General features: G+C 44.9%; 1 protein-coding gene across 4 annotated transcripts in view; it reads right to left on the bottom strand.

The window, feature by feature from the left end:
• STX2 (syntaxin 2) overlaps nucleotides 1-19,301 on the bottom strand; it is a 68,653-nt gene that overhangs the window by 23,602 nt on the left and 25,750 nt on the right. For all 4 annotated transcript variants that reach the window (XM_029058324.2, XM_029058316.2, XM_029058318.2 and 1 more), the window contains 2 exons: nucleotides 9,362-9,461; nucleotides 3,773-3,847 (listed from right to left, as the gene is read on the bottom strand). In XM_029058324.2, coding sequence (XP_028914157.1) covers nucleotides 3,773-3,847; nucleotides 9,362-9,461 — 175 coding nt within the window. The remainder of the gene's footprint in view (nucleotides 1-3,772; nucleotides 3,848-9,361; nucleotides 9,462-19,301) is intronic.

The raw sequence follows: 19,301 nt of genomic DNA, 5'->3' as shown, positions 1-19,301 counted from the left end.
TTTAGGCTATTTGATTTGTGGTATTTGTTTTTCCATCCCTAGATGTGCTATGCTGTTCTTGTTCCAACTAAATTTCATGTTGTTTTTGTGGTATCGCTTTTCCAGTTTGCTTAGGGTGTTTAGAATTCCATTCCACTCTTCCAAAAATTAGCAGTCCCACATTATTTGGACTCTTCACAATCTAATGAGTAAAATATGCATCCAGTTCCTTAAAAACTGAACTGAAAACTAGCAAGATGAAAAACAATATGCTAAGGTTCTCCTTAATTAAGATTACATATCTTAATAAAGATATGTCACGGTAAAAATTAATGAGCTCTTTTTCCCCAAGATCCAAGAGAGATCTCTATTTTATCCCACAACACTCAAATTTGTTTTAGGTTGGGCAGTAAACAGAGAAAATGTTAAATATAATTCACCCAAATCAAAATACCTTCCTCCTTTTTTCTGAGAAAAAAACATATTTCCCAAATAAAAAACGCCCCCATAAAGTTGAGAATTTGTTCTTAAAAGGGCTAGATCATCTGAAACAACTGCAAACATACAGACCATCAAAAAGTAAAATATGAAAGGATCAAAGGTAAACAGGCTTTAATTGGTGGGTGAAGAAACCCCTCCCTGCCCCAAGACATATTTCACGTCAATGTAATCAAGCCTTCACTGCCCTCCCCATTTCTGAGCCAGAGTGACTTTCCTACCCCTCCTCATTATTTCCCAGCTCCCTCCCGGACCCTGTGGAAAGAGCCCGGGCCTGGGAGTCACAGGTCATGGGTTCAAATCCCAGATCTGTCACTTGGCAGCTGTGTGACTGTGGGCAAGTCACTTCACTGCTCTGTGGCTCAGTTACCTCATCTGTAAAATGGGGATTAAGACTGTGAGCCTCACGTGGGACAACCCTGATTACCTGTATCTACCCCAGCGCTTAGAACAGTGCTCTGCACATAGTAAGTGCATAACAAATACCAACATTATTATTATTACTTGCTCCCAAGGTTAGCAACTGCACCGCCACTCCTGTCAACCCACTGCTCTTTTTTCCTTCCCCAATCTACAGCATCTCAGCCCGATGCTGGCCAAAGCCAGGGAACCCAGAATGGGATGTTGGGGAAGGCAGGTGGCTACAGTCCTTCAGGTAAAAATAAAACCATTTTTTAAAAGGGGTCAGTTATGGGGGCACTCATTCATTCAGTTGCATCTATTGAGCACTTACAGTGTGCAAAGCACTGTACTAAGCACTCGGGCGAGTACGATACAACAGAAGACACATTTCCTGCCCAAAAGGAGCTCACAGTTTAGAGGACAAATCTAGTGCAGGGGGGAGGGAGGGAGTGTGAGGTGCCAGAAGGGGAGGCTGACGCTAAGAGCGGCCACAGCTTTAAGACAACTCAACCGACTCTCCCCTTCCTACCTCACCGTGCTGATCCCTTGCTACCACCCGGCCCACATGCTTCGCTACTCTCCCACCAATTTACTTTGTGGAACTCGATCTCCTCGATCTTGCCGCTAACCCCTTGCCCATGTCCTCCCTCCGCCTTCACATACGATACGCCGTCACTGTCCCCACCTTCAAAGCCCTCCTAAAATCACATCTCCTCTCACAGGCCTTCCCCAACTACACCAGTCATTTCCCCTACTTGCCCTCCCCTCTGCATCACCTCTCCACTTGGATCTGTTCCCCTTCAGCTCTTGATACCCACCCCACCCTCATCTTGAGAGAGTACAGGACAACAGAGTTAGCAGACACATTCCCTGCCCTCAACAACCTTATAGTCTAGAAGGGGAGACAGAAATTAATGCAGATAAATATAATATATAAAGATATGTATATAAGTGCTATGGGGTTGAGGGTGAGGCGAATATCAAATACCCAAAGGTCACAGACCCAAGTGCACTAAGTGCTTGGGAAATTACAATATAACAGAGCTAGGAGACACAATTTATTTTAATGTCTGTGTCCCCGCCAAGACTACAAGCTTCTAGTGGGCAAGGATCGTGTCTACCAAATCCATTCATTCATTCAACAGTATTTATTGAGCACTTACTTGTGCAGAGCACTGTGCTAAGCACTTGGAATGTACAAATCGGTAACAGCTAGAGACGGTCCCTGCCGTTTGACGGGTTTACAGTCTAATGGGGGAGACGGACAGACAAGAACAATAGCAATAAATAGAATCGAGGGGATGAACATCTCATTAAAACAATAGCAAATAAATGGAATCAAGGCGATGTACATTTCATTAACAAAATTAATAGGGTAATGAAAATATATACAGTCGAGCGGACGAGTACAGTGCTGAGGGGATGGGAAGGGAGAGGGGGAGGAGCAGAGGGAGATGGGAGGAAAAGAGGGTTAAGCTGCGGAGGTGAAGGGGGGGCGGTAGAGGGAGTAGAGGGAGAAGGGGAGCTCAGTCTGGGAAGGCCTCTTGGAGGAGGTGAGCTGTAAGTAGGGTTTTGAAGAGGGGAAGAGAATGAGTTTGGCAGAGGTGAGGAGGGAGGGCATTCCGGGACCGCGGTAGGGTGTGGCCCAGGGGTCGGCGGCGGGATAGGCGAGAAGGGGGGACGGTGAGGAGGTGGGCGGCAGAGAAGCGGAGCGTGCAGGGTGGGCGGTGGAAAGAGAGAAGGGAGGAGAGGTAGGAGGGGGCAAGGTGATGGAGAGTTTTGAAGCCTAGAGTGAGAAACTCTTCCAGTACTTTGCACACAGTGCGTTCTCAATAAATACCAGTGATTGATTGAAGGGGAAGACTTACTTTCCAAGTCAGAAAACATGGAAAGCCAAGCGCTTTTTCATTTAACCAGGAAATGATTTTTTGCAAGGCTGCTGTGGAACCAGACCAGAGAAGCAACTAAGATTTGGGGACTCATAAATTATCAGTAATGCTTCTCTTCTGACTACGAAAAATCAACGCTATCAATTTCTCCAAATTCATGCTTCAGAACCAGTATCAGGGAAGCAGCGTGGCTCCGTGGAAAGAGCCTGGGCTTCGGAGTCAGAGGTCATGGGTTCGATTCCCGGCTCTGCCACTTGTCAGCTGGGTGACTGTGGGCCAGTCACTTAACTTCTCTGGGCCTCAGTTACCTCATCTGTAAAATGGGGATTAACTGTGAGCCTCACGTGGGACGACCTGATTACCCTGTATCTCCCCCAGCGCTTAGAACGGTGCTCTGCACATAGTAAGCGCTTAACAAATACTAACATTATTATTATTATTATTATTATTATTAAATGGAGAGTTCTCAAGAGAAGCAGCATGGCACAGTGGATAAAGCACGGGCTGGGAGTCAAAAGGAGTCAAAAGGTCAGGGGTTCATTCATTCATTCATTCAATAGTATTTATCGAGCGCTTACTATGTGCAGAGCACTGTACTAAGCGCTTGGGATGAACAAGTCGGCAACAGATAGAGACAGTCCCTGCCGTTTGACGGGCTTACAGTCTGATCGGGGGAGATGGACAGACAAGAACAATGGCAATAAATAGAGTCAAGGGGAAGAACATCTCGTAAAAACAATCTAATCCTGCCTCTGCCACCTGCCTTCTGTGTGACCTTGGACAAGTCATTTCGCTTCTCTAGGCCCCAGTGACCTCCGTCTGTAAAATGGTGATTGAGACTGTGAGCCCCATGTTGGGGCTGGGTCCAATCCAATTTGCTTGTATTCACCCCAACGCTTAGTACAGCCCCCAGTACACAGTAAGCGCAGAAATGCCATAATTATTATTATTAGCTATGGATTTATGATGAAGATTGTCTATCAACAAAACGCTTTTACACTTACACTTTAACTTAGCTCTAATTTTATTAGCGATTTTCTTGATTTCTTTATTCAGGTCTTCTAAGTCTTCTTTTGTTCCTTTAAAAAAGAAACATCTGAGATATCATATTTGGCAGTTTTAATCATGAATATCTTTTTAAAAAATCATCATTTCCAGGGAATTACCTTTGCATTTCAATCTTTTTCCTCTCTGCAGACCTGCCCTCTCTCCTCCCCGAACACCAATTACCAAAACCTCCCAATAAATTGACCAGTAATACTTAAACCGCTTGTTGGCAAAGCCAGGTAAACGTGCTAAACCAGCATGGCCGATCCTCTAGATTGTGGTCATAATCAGATTGCCGTCACACAGTTGCCGGGTTCTGTCCCGCTTCCGCTGATTCTTCCATCCCCTGCCAGCATCCCAAAGTCCCTAAAACTGTCTTCTGGTTGCCCCTTCCTAGACTACAGTGGTGGAGCCCCACTGAGACCTAAAATAGCCGAATGGACTCCTGAGCAACAGTTTCAATCGCTCAGACTCCAAAGATTTGGGGTGGAAACCCTTCAGCCTAGATCTCTCCTGGAACCTGGCACGTGCCCCAGACATTTCCCCTGTGCCTCGGGGCAATACAAACTTTGGGAAACCTGATCTACTTACCCAATCAGTGGAGAAACTAGAGCCAGATACCATTTAGCTCATCCCTACTGCTTCCAAAAAGGATTAAAAAATTTCTAATCTGCTTTTATTTCCTTTCATTTTAACAGTGGTTATCTTGACACAGACAGAATGACCAGGCTGTGTACACGCATGGGATTGAAAAATTCCTTTCCTAGAATGAGTGGGACTGGCAGCCTAGTCCTAATACCCAGAATTGTTTTCTTTTTTTAAAAGTTCAAGTTAATATCCAGTTAGATTCCAACCGACGGACACAGCGTTCATAGTCTCATCCAGTGATGACATGATTTCTTTTGGCAGAAATCTAAAATCCAATCGTAAAAGATGCCGACGACGGTACCTTTTTGTAAATCATACCCTTTGGCAATAAAGGTTTGATTAACCCATTGCGGACAATAGCGACAGTTAGAAAAAGAATCACATTTCGGGAATGAGAGCTTGAACTTTTGGCTTTTCCCATATATGGCACCTAAATAGAAGCAAATTATCTAAGCACTCACAGGGATAATGTATAAAAATACCTTATATTTTAAGCGGATTTAAGCCTCTGGTCTGGAACTCCCTCCCCCTTCATATCCGATAGACCACCACTCTCCCCATCTTCAAAGCCTTATTAAAAATCACATCTCCTCCAAGAGGGCTTCTCCAACAAAGCCCTAGTTTCCTCACCTCCCTCTTCCTTCTCCATCTCCAACAGCCTTTCACTTGGATCTGTACCATTTAAGCACCTGATATTCACTCCACCATTACTCCACAGCACTTAGGAACAGATCTGTAATTTATTTTCATGTCTGTCTCCTCCTCTACACTGTAAGCTCCTTTTGCACAGGGAACATGTCTACCAACTCTGTTGTAGTCCACTCTCCCAACTGCTTCGTAAATTCTCTGCAAGCGTTCAATAAATACCACGGATTGATTGTCAGCAGCAATCACATCCTTTTAAATATCATATTTCTCCTTTAACCACTCAGTTTTAAGAGCCCTTACAATATATTTAACCATTTGTCACACATGATGCAAGCTAACGTGAATTTTTTATAGAATCCAGGGTTCTAATCCAAGCTCTGCTCGTGCCTGCTAAGTAATCTTGGACAAATCACTTAACTTCTCTTTGCTTCGGTTTCCTCAAATGTAATCTCTTAAAAAAGAGGAGCAGCGTGGCTTAGCGGAAAGAGCACGGGGTTGGGAGTCAGAGGTGGTGGGTTCTAATTCCGGCTCCGCCACTTACCAGCTGTGTGACTCTGGGCAAGTCACTTCACTTCTCTGCGCTTCAGTTACCTCATCTGTCAAATGGGAATTAAGACTGTGAGCCCCACGTGGGACAACCTGACTACCTTGCACCTACCCCAGCGCTTAGAATAGTGCTTGGCACGTAGTAAGCGCTTAACAAATGCCATCATAGTTAATGTTGTTAATCTGGGGGAAAATACCTATTCGCCCTTAGAACAGTGAACCCCTGGGACAGGGACTGTGTCCAACCTGATTATCTTGTATCTACCATTTAGCATGTAAGTGTTAAAGTACCATAATTATTATGATCACCTACCTCAGTTCTTAGTACAATGGCTTCACACATAGGAAGTGCTTAAATACCACATTATTACTGTGATATCGTATTCGCTCCACCCCCTCAACCCCACAGCACTCATATGCATATCTTGAAAATATATATTATAAACTATTCATATTAATGTCCGTCTCCCTCTCTAGACTGTAAGCTCATTATAGGCAGGGAACGTGTCTGCTAATTCGGTCGTACTGTCCTCTCCCAAGAGCTCGGTAGAGTGCTCTTCACAGATAAATCGATAAATACTATCAATTGATCGATGACTGTAAATTGAAGTTAGGAAGGAAATATGAATGAAATAATTCATTTTCTGGAATATGAGAAATATCAGTAGTTGAGGAACACAACATTTCAAAGATGATACGCAATTTATTAAAATGGGAAATATTTCCTAAATGAAGTTTTATGCACCAAGATTATACTATTTATTGCTATTGTTATTGTCTGTCTGCCTTCCCTGATTAGACTGGAAGCCCATCAAAGGGCAGGGACTGTCTCTATCTGTTGCCGATTTGTACATTCCAAGCGCTTAGTACAGTGCTCTGAATGAATGGATGAACTTGTGGAACTTGTTTTTATTAAACTACTGATACTCTCTATATTGGAACATACTATTTTACCTAGCAAAAATGAATAGTTTCTTGCACTGAGATTTATGGTAAGCTCTTTAAATTCATTTTACATTATTCAAGTCATAATATTTTAGGGTTCTAAAAAGGGAAGCAAAATTTAAAGTCATGTCAAATTGAGTAACATCTCTTTGTGCATGGATCTTTCAATGAGACACTTATTTTTAAATATAAATTGTTTCTTGTAGTGCAGTCTATATGTTTCAGAGCATTTAATCACTGGTTCATTGTTTTACCTCTTAATCACACACTGTACTAGACAGTGCCTATATCTCACTGGGGAAAGACATAAGCAATAAACCAAAAGAGGTTTTATAGAAGTACTTGGAACTCATTGAGATTCTACGAACAGAGGATTGTAAAAAGCTGTAAATGATAAAATCCATCCAAAAATTGCATTTTTACAAAGACTGAAAAGCAAATTCAATTGAAGAAAACAATTCTGATATTTTACCATTAGTTCTAATAATAATAATAAAGTGGTTCTTAAGTGTTTACTACGCATCAAAAACTATACTAAGCACTTAGGAAAATATCATATAAGCAGATTGGACAGAGTCCCTGTTCCACATCAGTCATATCAGTGAGCACAGACTGTGCACAAAGCACTGTATTAAGTACTTGGGAGAGTAAAATATAACAGAGTTGGTAGACAAGTTCCCTGTCCACAAAGATCTTACAGTCTAGATGGAGGAACAGGCATTAAATTAATAATAATAATAATGTTGGTATTTATTAAGCGTTTACTATGTGCAGAGCACTGTTCTAAGCGCTGGGGGAGATACAGGGTAATCCGGTTGTCCCACGTGAGGCTCACAGTTAATCCCCATTTTACAGATGAGGTAACTGAGGCACAGAGAAGTTAAGTGACTTGCCCACAGTCACACAGCTGACAAGTGGCAGAGCTGGGAGTCGAAACCACGACCTCTGACTCTGAAGCCCAGGCTCTTTCCACTGAGCCCAGATATGTACGTAAGTCCTGATGGGCTGAGTGTGGGGTGAACGAAGGACACAACTCCAAGGGCAAGGGCAACCCGGAAGGGAAAGGGAGCAAGGGAAATGAGGGTATAGTAGGGGAAGGCCTCTTGGAGGAGATGTGATTTTAATAAGACTTTAAAAGTCGGGGGAGCAGGGGGCGTTTTAAGACATGAAGGAGGAGGGAGTTTCAGGCCTGAGCCACGCTGTGGGCAAGGAGTCAGCAGTGAGATAGATGAGATTGAGGTAAAGTGAGAAGGTTTGCAGTAGAGGAGCGAAGTGAATGAGCAGGATGGTAGTAGGAGATCAGAAGGTAAGCTAGGAGGGGGCAAATTAAGTGCTTTAAAGTCGATGGTAGGGATGTTTGACGTGGAGGTGGATGGCCAACCACCGGAAGTTCTTGAGGAGTGGGGAAACAGAATGAACGTTTTTTGAAACACGATCTGGGAGGCAGACTGAAGTATGGACTGGATTAGGGAGAGATTGGATGCAGGGAAGACAGCAAGGAGGCTCATGCAGTAGTCAAGGCTGGATAGGATAAGTGCTTGGATCAATGTGGTATCAATTTGGTTGGAGAGGAGAAGGCAGATTTTCACAATGCTGTGAAAGTAGAACCGACAGGATCTGGTGACAGATTGCGTACGTGGGTTGAATGAGAGAGATAAATGGGGAATAATGCCAAGGTGATAGGCTTGTGAGGCAGAGAAGATGGTGGTGCTGCCTACAGTGATGGGAAAGTCAGGGCAAGGACCAGATTTAGGTGAGAAGATAAGGTGTTCTGTTTTGGACGTGTTAAGTGTGATGAGGTGGAGGCACATCCAAGTAGAAATGTCCTGCAGGCAGGAGGAAATAAAGGAGGAGAAAGCTCAGGGCTGGAGATGTAGATTTGGGAATTATTCACGGAGAGATGGTAGCTGAAGCCACGGGAGACAATGAGTTCTCCAAGGGAGTGGAGAGCTCTAAGTAGACAGGGAAGGAAGAACAGTATTTTAACTCTATTTTTACAGATGAGATAATGGAGACACAGCGAAGTTAGGTGACCTGAGCAAAGTCACACATCAGGGAAGTAAGTGGCAGAGCCAGGATTAGAATCTAAGCCTCGTGACTCCCAAGCCAGGATCTTTCCACTAGACCACTCTGCTGAGCAATATTAACACAAACTATGATTTCACCTCCTGAGTGCCCAGTAGAGTCCTCTGCCATTGGGGCTGGAGACCCTTGGTAAATTTTAAAATGTGTAGGCGCTTTAAAAAAACTAAATATTTCACTGGTATTTTTTGATTTTGGTTGGGAGTGGAAACCAGAAGGTACTACCATTTCAGAATCTTATGCCTGGAATATGCTTTGAGAGATCATCTCCCATCCCCACGCGCATTACAACTGGACCAAACTGAAGAGAATCCAACCAATGTTTACAGTTGTCCGAAGAAGAAATGCCACAATCCACTTCAGGTAACCATTTTAATATTTAACAATTCAGTATTTTTTTCCTTCCCTCTAGCCTAGTTACCTCTCACTTTGCATAAAATCCATTTCTCCCTACTCTGCCCTCAGAGAAGATGAAGAATAGCTGATCAGGAAAGAGAAATATTTACCTCTGTCTACAGTTAAAATATTCAACCGATAGACTTATCTAATTCATTAAGCTCTTCACAATCAAATTATGTGATTTTTCTATAACCTAGAAAAGTAAGATAATCTATACCTAGACATTTATTAGAAACAAATGCTCATTCAGAAACCACCACTGAAACACAAAAACTTACTTCCATCTGGATTTGGTGCTGAAAGGATGATACTGTGTGTTTTTTTTACTTCTTCAACATTTTGGGCAATTTTAGCTATATTGCTCCTCAGGTCCTCAACCTGAAAAAAAGGGGAGAATGTTAATAAAGGCAGTGGAACTTAAATTTACTTTTAGTGATAGATTTATTTTGAGGATTAGATAAAAATGAACCATAAATCCAAACACTCTTAATAGCAGTGGGGACTGAGGAATGGCAGGGGTTTGCATGGGAGGTTCAGTGCAGCTTCACCCATGATTTTAGGAATTTTAGGAAGGTCTGGTATAGTTTCTATTTAAAAAGGTACCAAGCTGTAGTTATCTGGGTAGGGTGAGAAGGCTCACAATTACCAGCTGTTATAGAGAAGCAGCGTGGCTCAGTGGAAAGAGCACGGGCTTGGGAGTCAGAGGTCATGAGTTCAAATCCCGGCTCTGCCACTTGTCAGCTGTGTGACTGTGGGCAAGTCACTTCACTTCTCTGTGCCTCAGTTACCTCATCTGTAAAATGGGGATTAACTGTGAGCCTCACGTGGGACAACCTGATGACCCTGTATCTACCCTAGCGCTTAGAACAGTGCTCTGCTCATAGTAAGCGCTTAACAAATACCAACATTATCATTATCATTATTATTATAACGGAAGCTCAGGTCTCATGGCTCTTGGCTGTAGGTGGTGGGGTGAGGGACCCTCAGACCTAGGCTGTGGCCTGTAAACTCATCTGGCCTCCAGGGTTGGGTGATGAAAGAGGAAACTAAATAATCATCAGGACAAAGAAGCCACTTGGGCCCCCCGAAGGTGATTTTTACTCTTGAAACAACTGGAAATAATGCAGTTTGCAGACGTAGCCTGACATATAGACTGAAAGAGGTTGGAGTTGAAGCTTGTAAGGAGGGTGCTTCGGCAGATCGGAGGAACCAGAAATTGAAGGAGGTTGGTGGTCATATGAGTAGGGAAAAATCGGTGGATCAGAGTGATAGTATAGAGGGTGAACAGCCTGCTCTCCCTGAACCCGCAATCTTTTGCCCTTAATGACCAGGCCACATACTTTATTGATATAATTGAAACCCTCAGGCATGATCTCCCTAAAATCTCCCCTGCTCTCCTCCAGTTCCTCCCTCCTCCGGCCCCTTCTTCAACTCTCTCATCTTTCCAGAGCTATCTCAAGAGGAGATCTCCCGCTTCCTCTCAAAATCTACCTCTCCGGCAACCATCCCTTCACACCTTATCAACTAAACCTGCCCTTTCCCTTCTTTTCTCCCTGACCACCGACTTCAGTTTTCACCCGCCAATAGCTTCTTTCCTACTGCTTTCAAACATGCTCATGTATCCCCATCCTAAAAAAAACCCCATCCTTGACCCCATGGCTAACCTCCAGTTATCAGCCCATCTCCCTCCTACCTTTCCTCTCCAAACTCATTGAGTGTGTTGTCTACACCCTCCTGCAATCTGGCTTCCATCCCCTTCACTCCACTGAAGCTCTCAAAGGTCTCCAATGGTCACCTCCTTGCCAAATCCAACGGCTTCTACTCCATCCTAAACCACCTAATCCACCTACGACACGTCCCGACTCCTGGAAACTTTATTTAACCTTGGCTCGACCGACACCGTCGTCTCCCGGTTCATCTGTCTCTCTCGCCACCCATTCCTAGTCTCTTTCACAGGTTCCCCCTCTTTCTCCCAAACGCTGTGAGAGTTCCTCAAAGCTCAGGTCCGGGTCCCTTTCTTTTCTCTATCTACACCCACTCCTTTGGAGAACTCATCTCTCCATGACTTCAACTACCACTTCTCTGTGGATGATTCCCAAATCTGCATTTCCGGCCGTCTCATCTTTCTCCTTCACTTCGGGCTCGTAATCTCCTCCTGCCTTCTGGACATCTTTACTTGGTTGTCCCAACGAAAACTTCCAAATATGTCCAAAATGAACTCTTCTCCCCCAATCCCTGTCCTCCCACTAATTTGCCCATCACTGTAGACAGCACTATCACCCTCCCTATCTCACAAGCCCCAAACGGTGGCATTATCCTCAATTCATCTCTCTCGTTCAACCCGCATATTAAATCTGACACCAAATCCTGTCAGTTCTACTTAGACAACACGGCTAAAATCTGCCCTTTCTTCTCCATCCAAACTGCTACTATACTGATCCAGGCATATATGCTCTTCTGCCTTGAGATTTATGCTCTTCTGCCTCGACATTTATGCTCATCAGCCTCCTTTTTGACTTTCCTGCCTCCTATCTCTCACAACTCTAATCCATACTAGCGTGTCCGGATCATTTTTCTCCAAAACGTATTCAATCCACGTTTTCCCACTCGTCGAGAACCTCCAGTGGTTCCCCGTACATCTCCACATCGAACAGAAATGTCTTACCATTGGTTTCAGAGAACTCATTGCCCCCTCCAATCTCACCTCACTAACTTCCCCCTACAACCTAGGATAGTCACTTCGCTCCTGTATCGCCAACCAACTCACATTTTTACGGCATCTGTTAAGAACTTACTCTGTGCCAGGCACTACACTATGCACTGGGTAGACACGAGCTTATAACGTTGGACACAGTCCATGTCCCATGTGGGGCTCAGAGTCGATCCACATTTTACAGATGAGGTAACTGAGGCACAGAGAAGTGACTTACCCAAGGTCACAGAGCAGACAAGTGTTCTATCCACTAGGCCACGCTGCTTCTCTGTACCTCAATCTCATCTCTCTTGCCGTTGACCCCTTGCCCACATCCTGACCCTGGCCTGAAAATCACTTCCCCTTCTTATCTAACAAGCCACTCTCCCCACCTCAGTGCCTTATTCATTCCTTCATTCAATAGTATTTATTGAGCGCTTACTTTGTGCAGAACACTGTACTAAGCGCTTGGAATGTACAATCTGGCAACAGATAAACAATCCCTGCCCATTGACGGGCTCACAGTCAAATCGGGGAAGACAGATGGACAAAAACAACTTAATCACGATAAATAGAATGGAGGGGATGGACACTTCACTAACAAAAAAAATAGAGTAATAAAAATACATATAAATAAGCACAGTGCTGAGGGGAGGGGAAGGGAGAAGGGGAGGAGCAGAGGGAAAGGGGAGAAAGGGGGCTTAGCTGAGGGGAGGTGAAGAAGGGGCAGAGAGGGAGCAGAGGGAATAATAATAATAATGTTGGTATTTGTTAAGCGCTTACTGTGTGCAGAACACTGTTCTAAGTGCTGGGGGAGATACGGGTAATTAGGTTGTCCCATGTGAGGCTCACAGTCTTAATCCCCATTTTACAGATCAGGTAACTGAGGCACAGAGAAGTTAAGTGACTTGCCCACAGTCACACAGCTGACAAGTGGCAGAGCTGGGATAAGGGGAAGCTCAGTCTGGGAAGGCCTCTTGGAGGAGGTGGGCTCTCAGTAGGGTTTTGGAGAGGGGAAGAGAGTTAGTTTGGCGGAGGTGAGGAGGGAGGGCGTTCCAGGACCGCGGGAGGGCGTGGGCCGGGGGTCGACGGCCGGATAGGCGAGAACGGGGGACGGTGAGGAGGTGGGCGGCGGAGGAGCGGAGCGTGCGGGGTGGGCGGTAGAAAGAGAGAAGGGAGGAGAGGTGGGAAGGGGTAAGGGGATGGAGAGCCCTGAAGCCCAGAGTGAGAAGTTTTTGTTTCGGGCGGAGGTTATTAAAATCACATCTCCTCCAAGAGGTCTTCCCTGACTAAGCCCTTGTTTCCCCTACTCCCTCTCCCTTCTGCATCACCCTTGCACTTAGATTTTCATTCACTCCACCCTCAGCCCAGCTGCATTTATATACATAACCATAATTTAACGTCTGTCTCCCCCTCTAGCCTGCAAGCTCCTTCTGTAGGGAACGTCTACCAACTCTGTTGTACTGTACTCTCCCAGGCACTTAGTACAGTGTTCTGCACACAGTAAGCACTCAATAAATATGACACTGATAACTGAGAAATTGCCTGAATGTGGGTAACAAACCGGCGAGTTAAAGGTCCACACAAACGTTATGAGCTGAAGGACGGGGACAATGGTGGTCTCAGCAAATTCATTCATTCAATCGTATTTATTGAGCGCTTACTGTGTGCAGAGCACTGTACTAAGTGCTTGGAACGTACAATTCGGCAACAGATAGAGACAATCCCTGCCCAACAGTGGGCTCACAGTCTACAGGAATGGAAGATTTACCAAGAGGAGAGGATTTAGAAGGTAAGATAAGGAATTCAGATTTGTATATATTTAGTTTAAGGTGTCTGCAGCCAGGTGGAGATGGCCCAAAAGGAGAAAATAGGACCATGTACAGCAGATGAGAGATCAGAGACAGAGATAAAATTTGGGAGTCGTCTGCATAAAAGTTGAAATACTGTGAGTATATGAACTCCCCAAGAGAGTGAGTGTAAGGTAATAATAATCATTAATAATAATATTTAAGAACTTTCTATGTGCCAGGTACTTTCATTCATTCAGAGTATTTACTGAGTGCTTACTACGTGCAGAGCACTGTACTAAGTGCTTGGGATGTACGATTCGGCAACGGGATTGTACAACAGAATTCGGCAAAGTACTTGTACGAAGCGCTGGGGTAGATAGAAAATAACCAGCTGTGGTACGGTCGCTGTCCCACATGTGGCTCAAAGACTAAGGAGGGAATGAATCCCCATTTTACATTCCCATAGCAGGGAATGAATCCCCATTTTACGTATGAGGAAACTGAGGCAAAGAGCACTTCATTGACTTGCCCAAGGCCACACAGCAGACATGTGGCAGAGTGGGGATTCAAACCCAGTTCCACCGACTCCCAGACCCAGACTCTCTCAATCAATCATATTTATTGAGCGCTTACTATACAGAGAGCACGGGACTAAGAGTTGGGAGAGTACAATACAACAGAATTAGCAGACATATTCCCCGGGCATGCCGAGCTCACAGTCTAGAGGGGGAGGCAGACATGGTTATGAATAATTTATACACAATTAAAAGATACGTACATAAGTGTGGTGGCGTTGGGGTGGGGAAAATATTAAATGTCCAAAGGTCACAGATCCAAGTGCACGGACGACCCAGAAGGGAGAGTGAGTCGGGGAAAAGAGGGCTTAATCGGGGAAGGTCTCTTGGAGAAGATGTGACCTTAATAATCTTTTGAAGGAGGAGAGAGTGGTGGTCTGGCATATATGGAGGGGGTGGGAAAAGGCCAGGAGGAGGATGTGGGAAAAGGGGTTGGAGGCGAGAGAGATGAGACTGGGGCACCGGGAGTAAATGGGCACTAGAGGAATGGAGCGTGAGGGCTGGGTTGTAGTAGGAGATTAGAGATATGAGGTGGGAAGCGGCGTGGCTCAGTGGAAAGAGCCCGGGCTTCGGAGTCAGAGGTCACGGGTTCGACTCCCAGCTCTGCCTCGTCTGTAAAATGGAGATTAACTGTCAGCCTCACATGGGACACCTCACCCTGTATCTCCCCCAGCGCTTAGAACAGTGCTCTGCACAGAGTAAGCGCTTAACAAACACCAACATTATTATTATTATTATTATTAGGACGGGTTAGGGCAAACAGCATGGCGTAGTGCCTGGGAGTCAGAAGGTCATGGGTTCTAATCCCGACTCCGCCACTCGTCCGCTGTGCAACCTTGGGCAGGTCACTTCACTTCTCTGAGCCTCAGTTACCTCATCTGCAAAATGGGGACTGAGACCGCGAGCCCCAGATCAGACAGTGACCGTGTCCAACCCGATTTGCTCGCATCCCTCCCAGCGCTTAGTACAGTGCCCGGCACAGAGTGAGCACTTAACGGATGCCACAGTTATTATTATTAAGCTGGTTAAGTGATTTAAAGTCAATGATAAGGAGTTTCTGTTTGATGCGGAGGTGGTGGGCAGACACTGGAAGTTCTTGAGGAGGGGAGGAGACGTGTACTGAATGCTTTTCTTGATAAATGATCAGTGCGGCGGTGAGAAGTACGGTTTGGAGTGGGAAGAGACAGGAGGCTGGGAGGTCAGCAGGGAGATAGACACAGTAGTCAAGGTGGGATAAGATGAGCGCTTAGATGAGCATGGTTTGAAAGGAGAGGAAAGGGAGGGTTTCAGCAATGCTGTGAAGATAGAACTGACAAGATTTGGTGACAGATTTAATAGGTGGGTGGAATGAGAAAGATGAGCTGGGGATACCGCTGAGGTTATGAGTTTGAGAGACAGGTAAAACGGTGCTGTTATCTAGTGATGGGAAAGACATGGAAACACAAGGAGTTCAGTCGTAGGCATGTTGAATTTGAGGTGCCTGTGGGACAATCAAGTAGACATGCCTTGAAGGCAGAAGGAAATCTGAGATTGCAGAGAAGGAGATAAATCAGGGCTGGAAATGTGGATTTGAGAATGATCTGCATGGAGATGGTAATCAAAGCCATGGGAACAAATAATAATAATAATAATAATAATGATGTTGGGATTTGTTAAGCGCTTACTATGTGCAGAGCACTGTTCTAAGCGCTGGGGTAGACACAGGGGAATCAGGATGTCCCACGTGGGGCTCACAGTCTCGGGCAAGAGCACCGGCCCGAGGGTTAGAGGACCCACGTTCTAATCTCAGCTCTGCCAAATGCTTGCTGTGTGACCTTGGGCAAGTCATTTGACTTTGCTGTGCCTCAGTTTCCTCAACTGTAAAATGGGGATTCAATACCTGCTCTCCCTCCTAGTTTGTGAGCCCCATGAGGGACAGGGGCTGTGTCTCACCAAACTGGCCTGTACCCGCCCCAGCATTCAGAACAGTGTTTGACTCTTAGTAAGCACCTTAACAAATATCATTAAAAAAGACTCACTCAGGAAGTTTGAAGGGAAACGGTGGGAGCGAGTTGGGGCGGTAACTGGAGGGAGCTTGTGGGGTCAAGGGAGGGTTTTGTTGGGTTTTTTTAGGATTGGGCATACATAAGCACGTCTGAAAGCAGTGGGGACGTCGAAGATGGCAGTCAAGGAGGGAAGAAGGTGGGGGGATGTTTTAAGAAAGTACGAAGGGATGGGGTCAGAAGCACGGGTGGAGGGGGTAGATTTAGAGAGGTGAGAGATTTCCTTTTGAGTTACTTTCCATTAATAACAATAATAATAATAACGTTGGTATTTGTTAAGCGCTTACTATGTGCAGAGCACCGTTCTAAGCGCTGGGGTAGATACAGGGTAATCAGGTTGTCCCACGTGAGGCTCCCAGTCTTCATCCCCATTTTACAGATGAGGTAACTGAGGCACAGAGAAGTGAAGCGACTTGCCCACGGTCACACAGCGGACAAGTGGCAGAGCCGGGATTCGAACCCAGGACCTCTGACTCCCAAGCCCGGGCTCTTTCCACTGAGCCACGCTGCACTGAGTCATTCTGCCTCTGCGGGTGAACAGAGTTAACAGAGGGGATCCAGGACATCCACAGTTAAACGGCAAGGAGAGAAAGAGAAACCAGCACAGGAAACTCCGGAGGAGAAATCCGGTACCCCTTCCTACCAGGAAAATACTGATCTGCAAAACCAAAGCGGGAAAGAATTTTGAGATCGGGCCGCTCGGCCATTTCGAAAGCACGGAAAGGTCAAGGAAGATTAGGACAAAGAAGAGATCATCAGGGTCCGCTAAGTAAGGTCACTGTAAAACAAGGGGAGTGCATTGCCATTAAAGAAAATGCGATTCGGATAAAGGGGCAATCCAGAGGTGAGTTGGTAGAAGAGAAGTACATTCTATATTTAGGAATGATCCGGGAAGAACAGAGCAACAGACACATATTTTATTAGGAAATGTCGACTTTTCTGAAGCATCCCGCAGAGACTCCCTCAAAGAAAGAACATTCCAAAATCGAAACCTTTTTTCCACCTTCCAACGATATCCGCCTGGTTGCCAAGTGAAACGGAGAGGGTGACAAAGTCGAGAAGACGCATCCGCAAGAGTTTTAGCGCTCTTACTATTTCCTAAATTTAGACTTGTACCTCATCTTAAATTAGCTATTTTCAAAGAGGATTCATTCACAAGATCAGAAGCCTCCAGAAATGTACGGGTCTGCAGCGCTGACCCAGTGATCGGAACCTGAGTGGGACCCCGACTCAAAACCGTTGCCCCACTCAACTCATGCCAGTTAATGCCCTTGACTCGATCTAAATCTAAAAATAAAAATCTAAGATATTTGAGGGTATCGGCACTTTTTTATAAATTGTGAGTGTAATAAGCTAGCCATGAAAATACACATTTTTAGCTTGGGAGCCCACATGGGACAGAGACCATGTTTAATTCCCACTTGTATATTTTCACTTCGTGTAGTCCTCTGCACACAGTAAGCACTTAAATACTATTACTATTCCCATTGATTAAATTAATTATCATTATGGCTAAAGTTATCTCACTGTGTCACAGAAGCAGTGTGGCAATTAGTACAGTGCCTGAAACTTATTAAGTGCTTAACAGACACCATTAAAAAGAAAAAAAAATAGTACAGGCCTCTAAGTCAGAAGGACCTGGGTTCATCCCGGCTCCGCTATTTGTCTGCTGTGTGACCTTGGGCGAGTCACTTTATTTTCTCTGTGCCTCAGTTACCTCATCTGGAAAATGGGGATTAAGACTGTGAACCCCATGTGGGACAGGGACCGTGTCCAACCCCATCAGCTTGTATCTACCCCAGTGCTTAGTATAGTCCCTGGCACATAGTAAGTGCTTAACAAATACCATTAAAAAATGTTTAAAGTACCACTAATCACTTGAACCAGAAAGCAAATTACTGGAGATGAACTTCTCTCATTTTGTGATTTTTTTTGCTCTTTTTCCTCTCACATTCCCTTTCCGGTCCATTGATCTTACTCCTCCCAGTCCTGAGTTTTTCATAATCATCCCTCCGCTTGAAAGGAAAATTAATTGCAGACATACACCAGGAAGAGCGAGAAAGATTATTCCGCCCTCCGAGCTAACCTAGACCATCTGTCATTAACACCGCCGAGAGCAGAAGGCAGCGCTGCTGACAACGAAGAGGAAGTTGCTGGACACAACCCATTTAGAATCAACAGGATATTACATCTACAGCCATTACATCTGGGTCAGCGTCCAACAAAATTGCAATGTACTCAAAACAATGGTTCTCTTTTTTCTTCCCAAAACCCTCCACAAAACATCTCTCCCCTTGGTCACTCTATAAATCAACATCCTTAATACTGTAACAATAATAACAGCGATGACGGAATTCGTTAAGCGCTTACTACGCGCTAAGTCTTATCTTATGCTGTCGAGTCGTCTCCGACCCACAGAGACACCTAAGAACTGGGGCAGACACAAGAATGTCGAGTCCCACGTGGGGCTTACAGGGAGAAATCCCTATTTTGCAAATGGGGGAACTGAGGCACAGAGAAGTTAAATGACTCGTCCAAGATCACACAGCAGGCAAGAGGAAGGACCAGGAATAGAACCCGGGTCCTCTGACTTGATTCATTCACTCCAGACCCATGCTCTTCCCAGAGGCCGCGCTGCTTATGATATTTTAGTATTCAAATAGGATATATTGCTTCCTTTTGACTATTTTCAATCTGTTTTCTGCACGGAACGGAACCTCAAGTCAGTAATCACTTCATGAAAAACCGGCGAGCCAATCCGATTCGTAATTAACAAATCCCAGTGAGCAATTCTAAATTTTAAAATATTCTGAATTCATGAAAAGGAAATTCCTTTTTATCAGCAGCCACTAGAACATAACAACCTACTTTGGTGTTTGGATCTTTTAATATTGGTAACTTGTGACTAAAAGCACTATTTTTAACTAGCACCACTATTCAGTGAATGATCGCAAGGAGTTTCTCTCCATAGTGAACCGAAGCCTGACGCTATGAGGAAATTATTGACGAGAACTACAGAACATATATTCTGGCATTTCCTTTTTAAGGACGTATGAAAATCTGCCAATTCTCTAAAGTGTGCACAAAAACTGCAGCTCACGAAACAGGACATAGAG

This window comes from Ornithorhynchus anatinus, chromosome 2 (assembly GCF_004115215.2).
Source record: "Ornithorhynchus anatinus isolate Pmale09 chromosome 2, mOrnAna1.pri.v4, whole genome shotgun sequence".
NCBI lineage: Eukaryota > Metazoa > Chordata > Mammalia > Monotremata > Ornithorhynchidae > Ornithorhynchus > Ornithorhynchus anatinus.
This window is presented reverse-complemented; position numbering and strand designations above follow the sequence as displayed.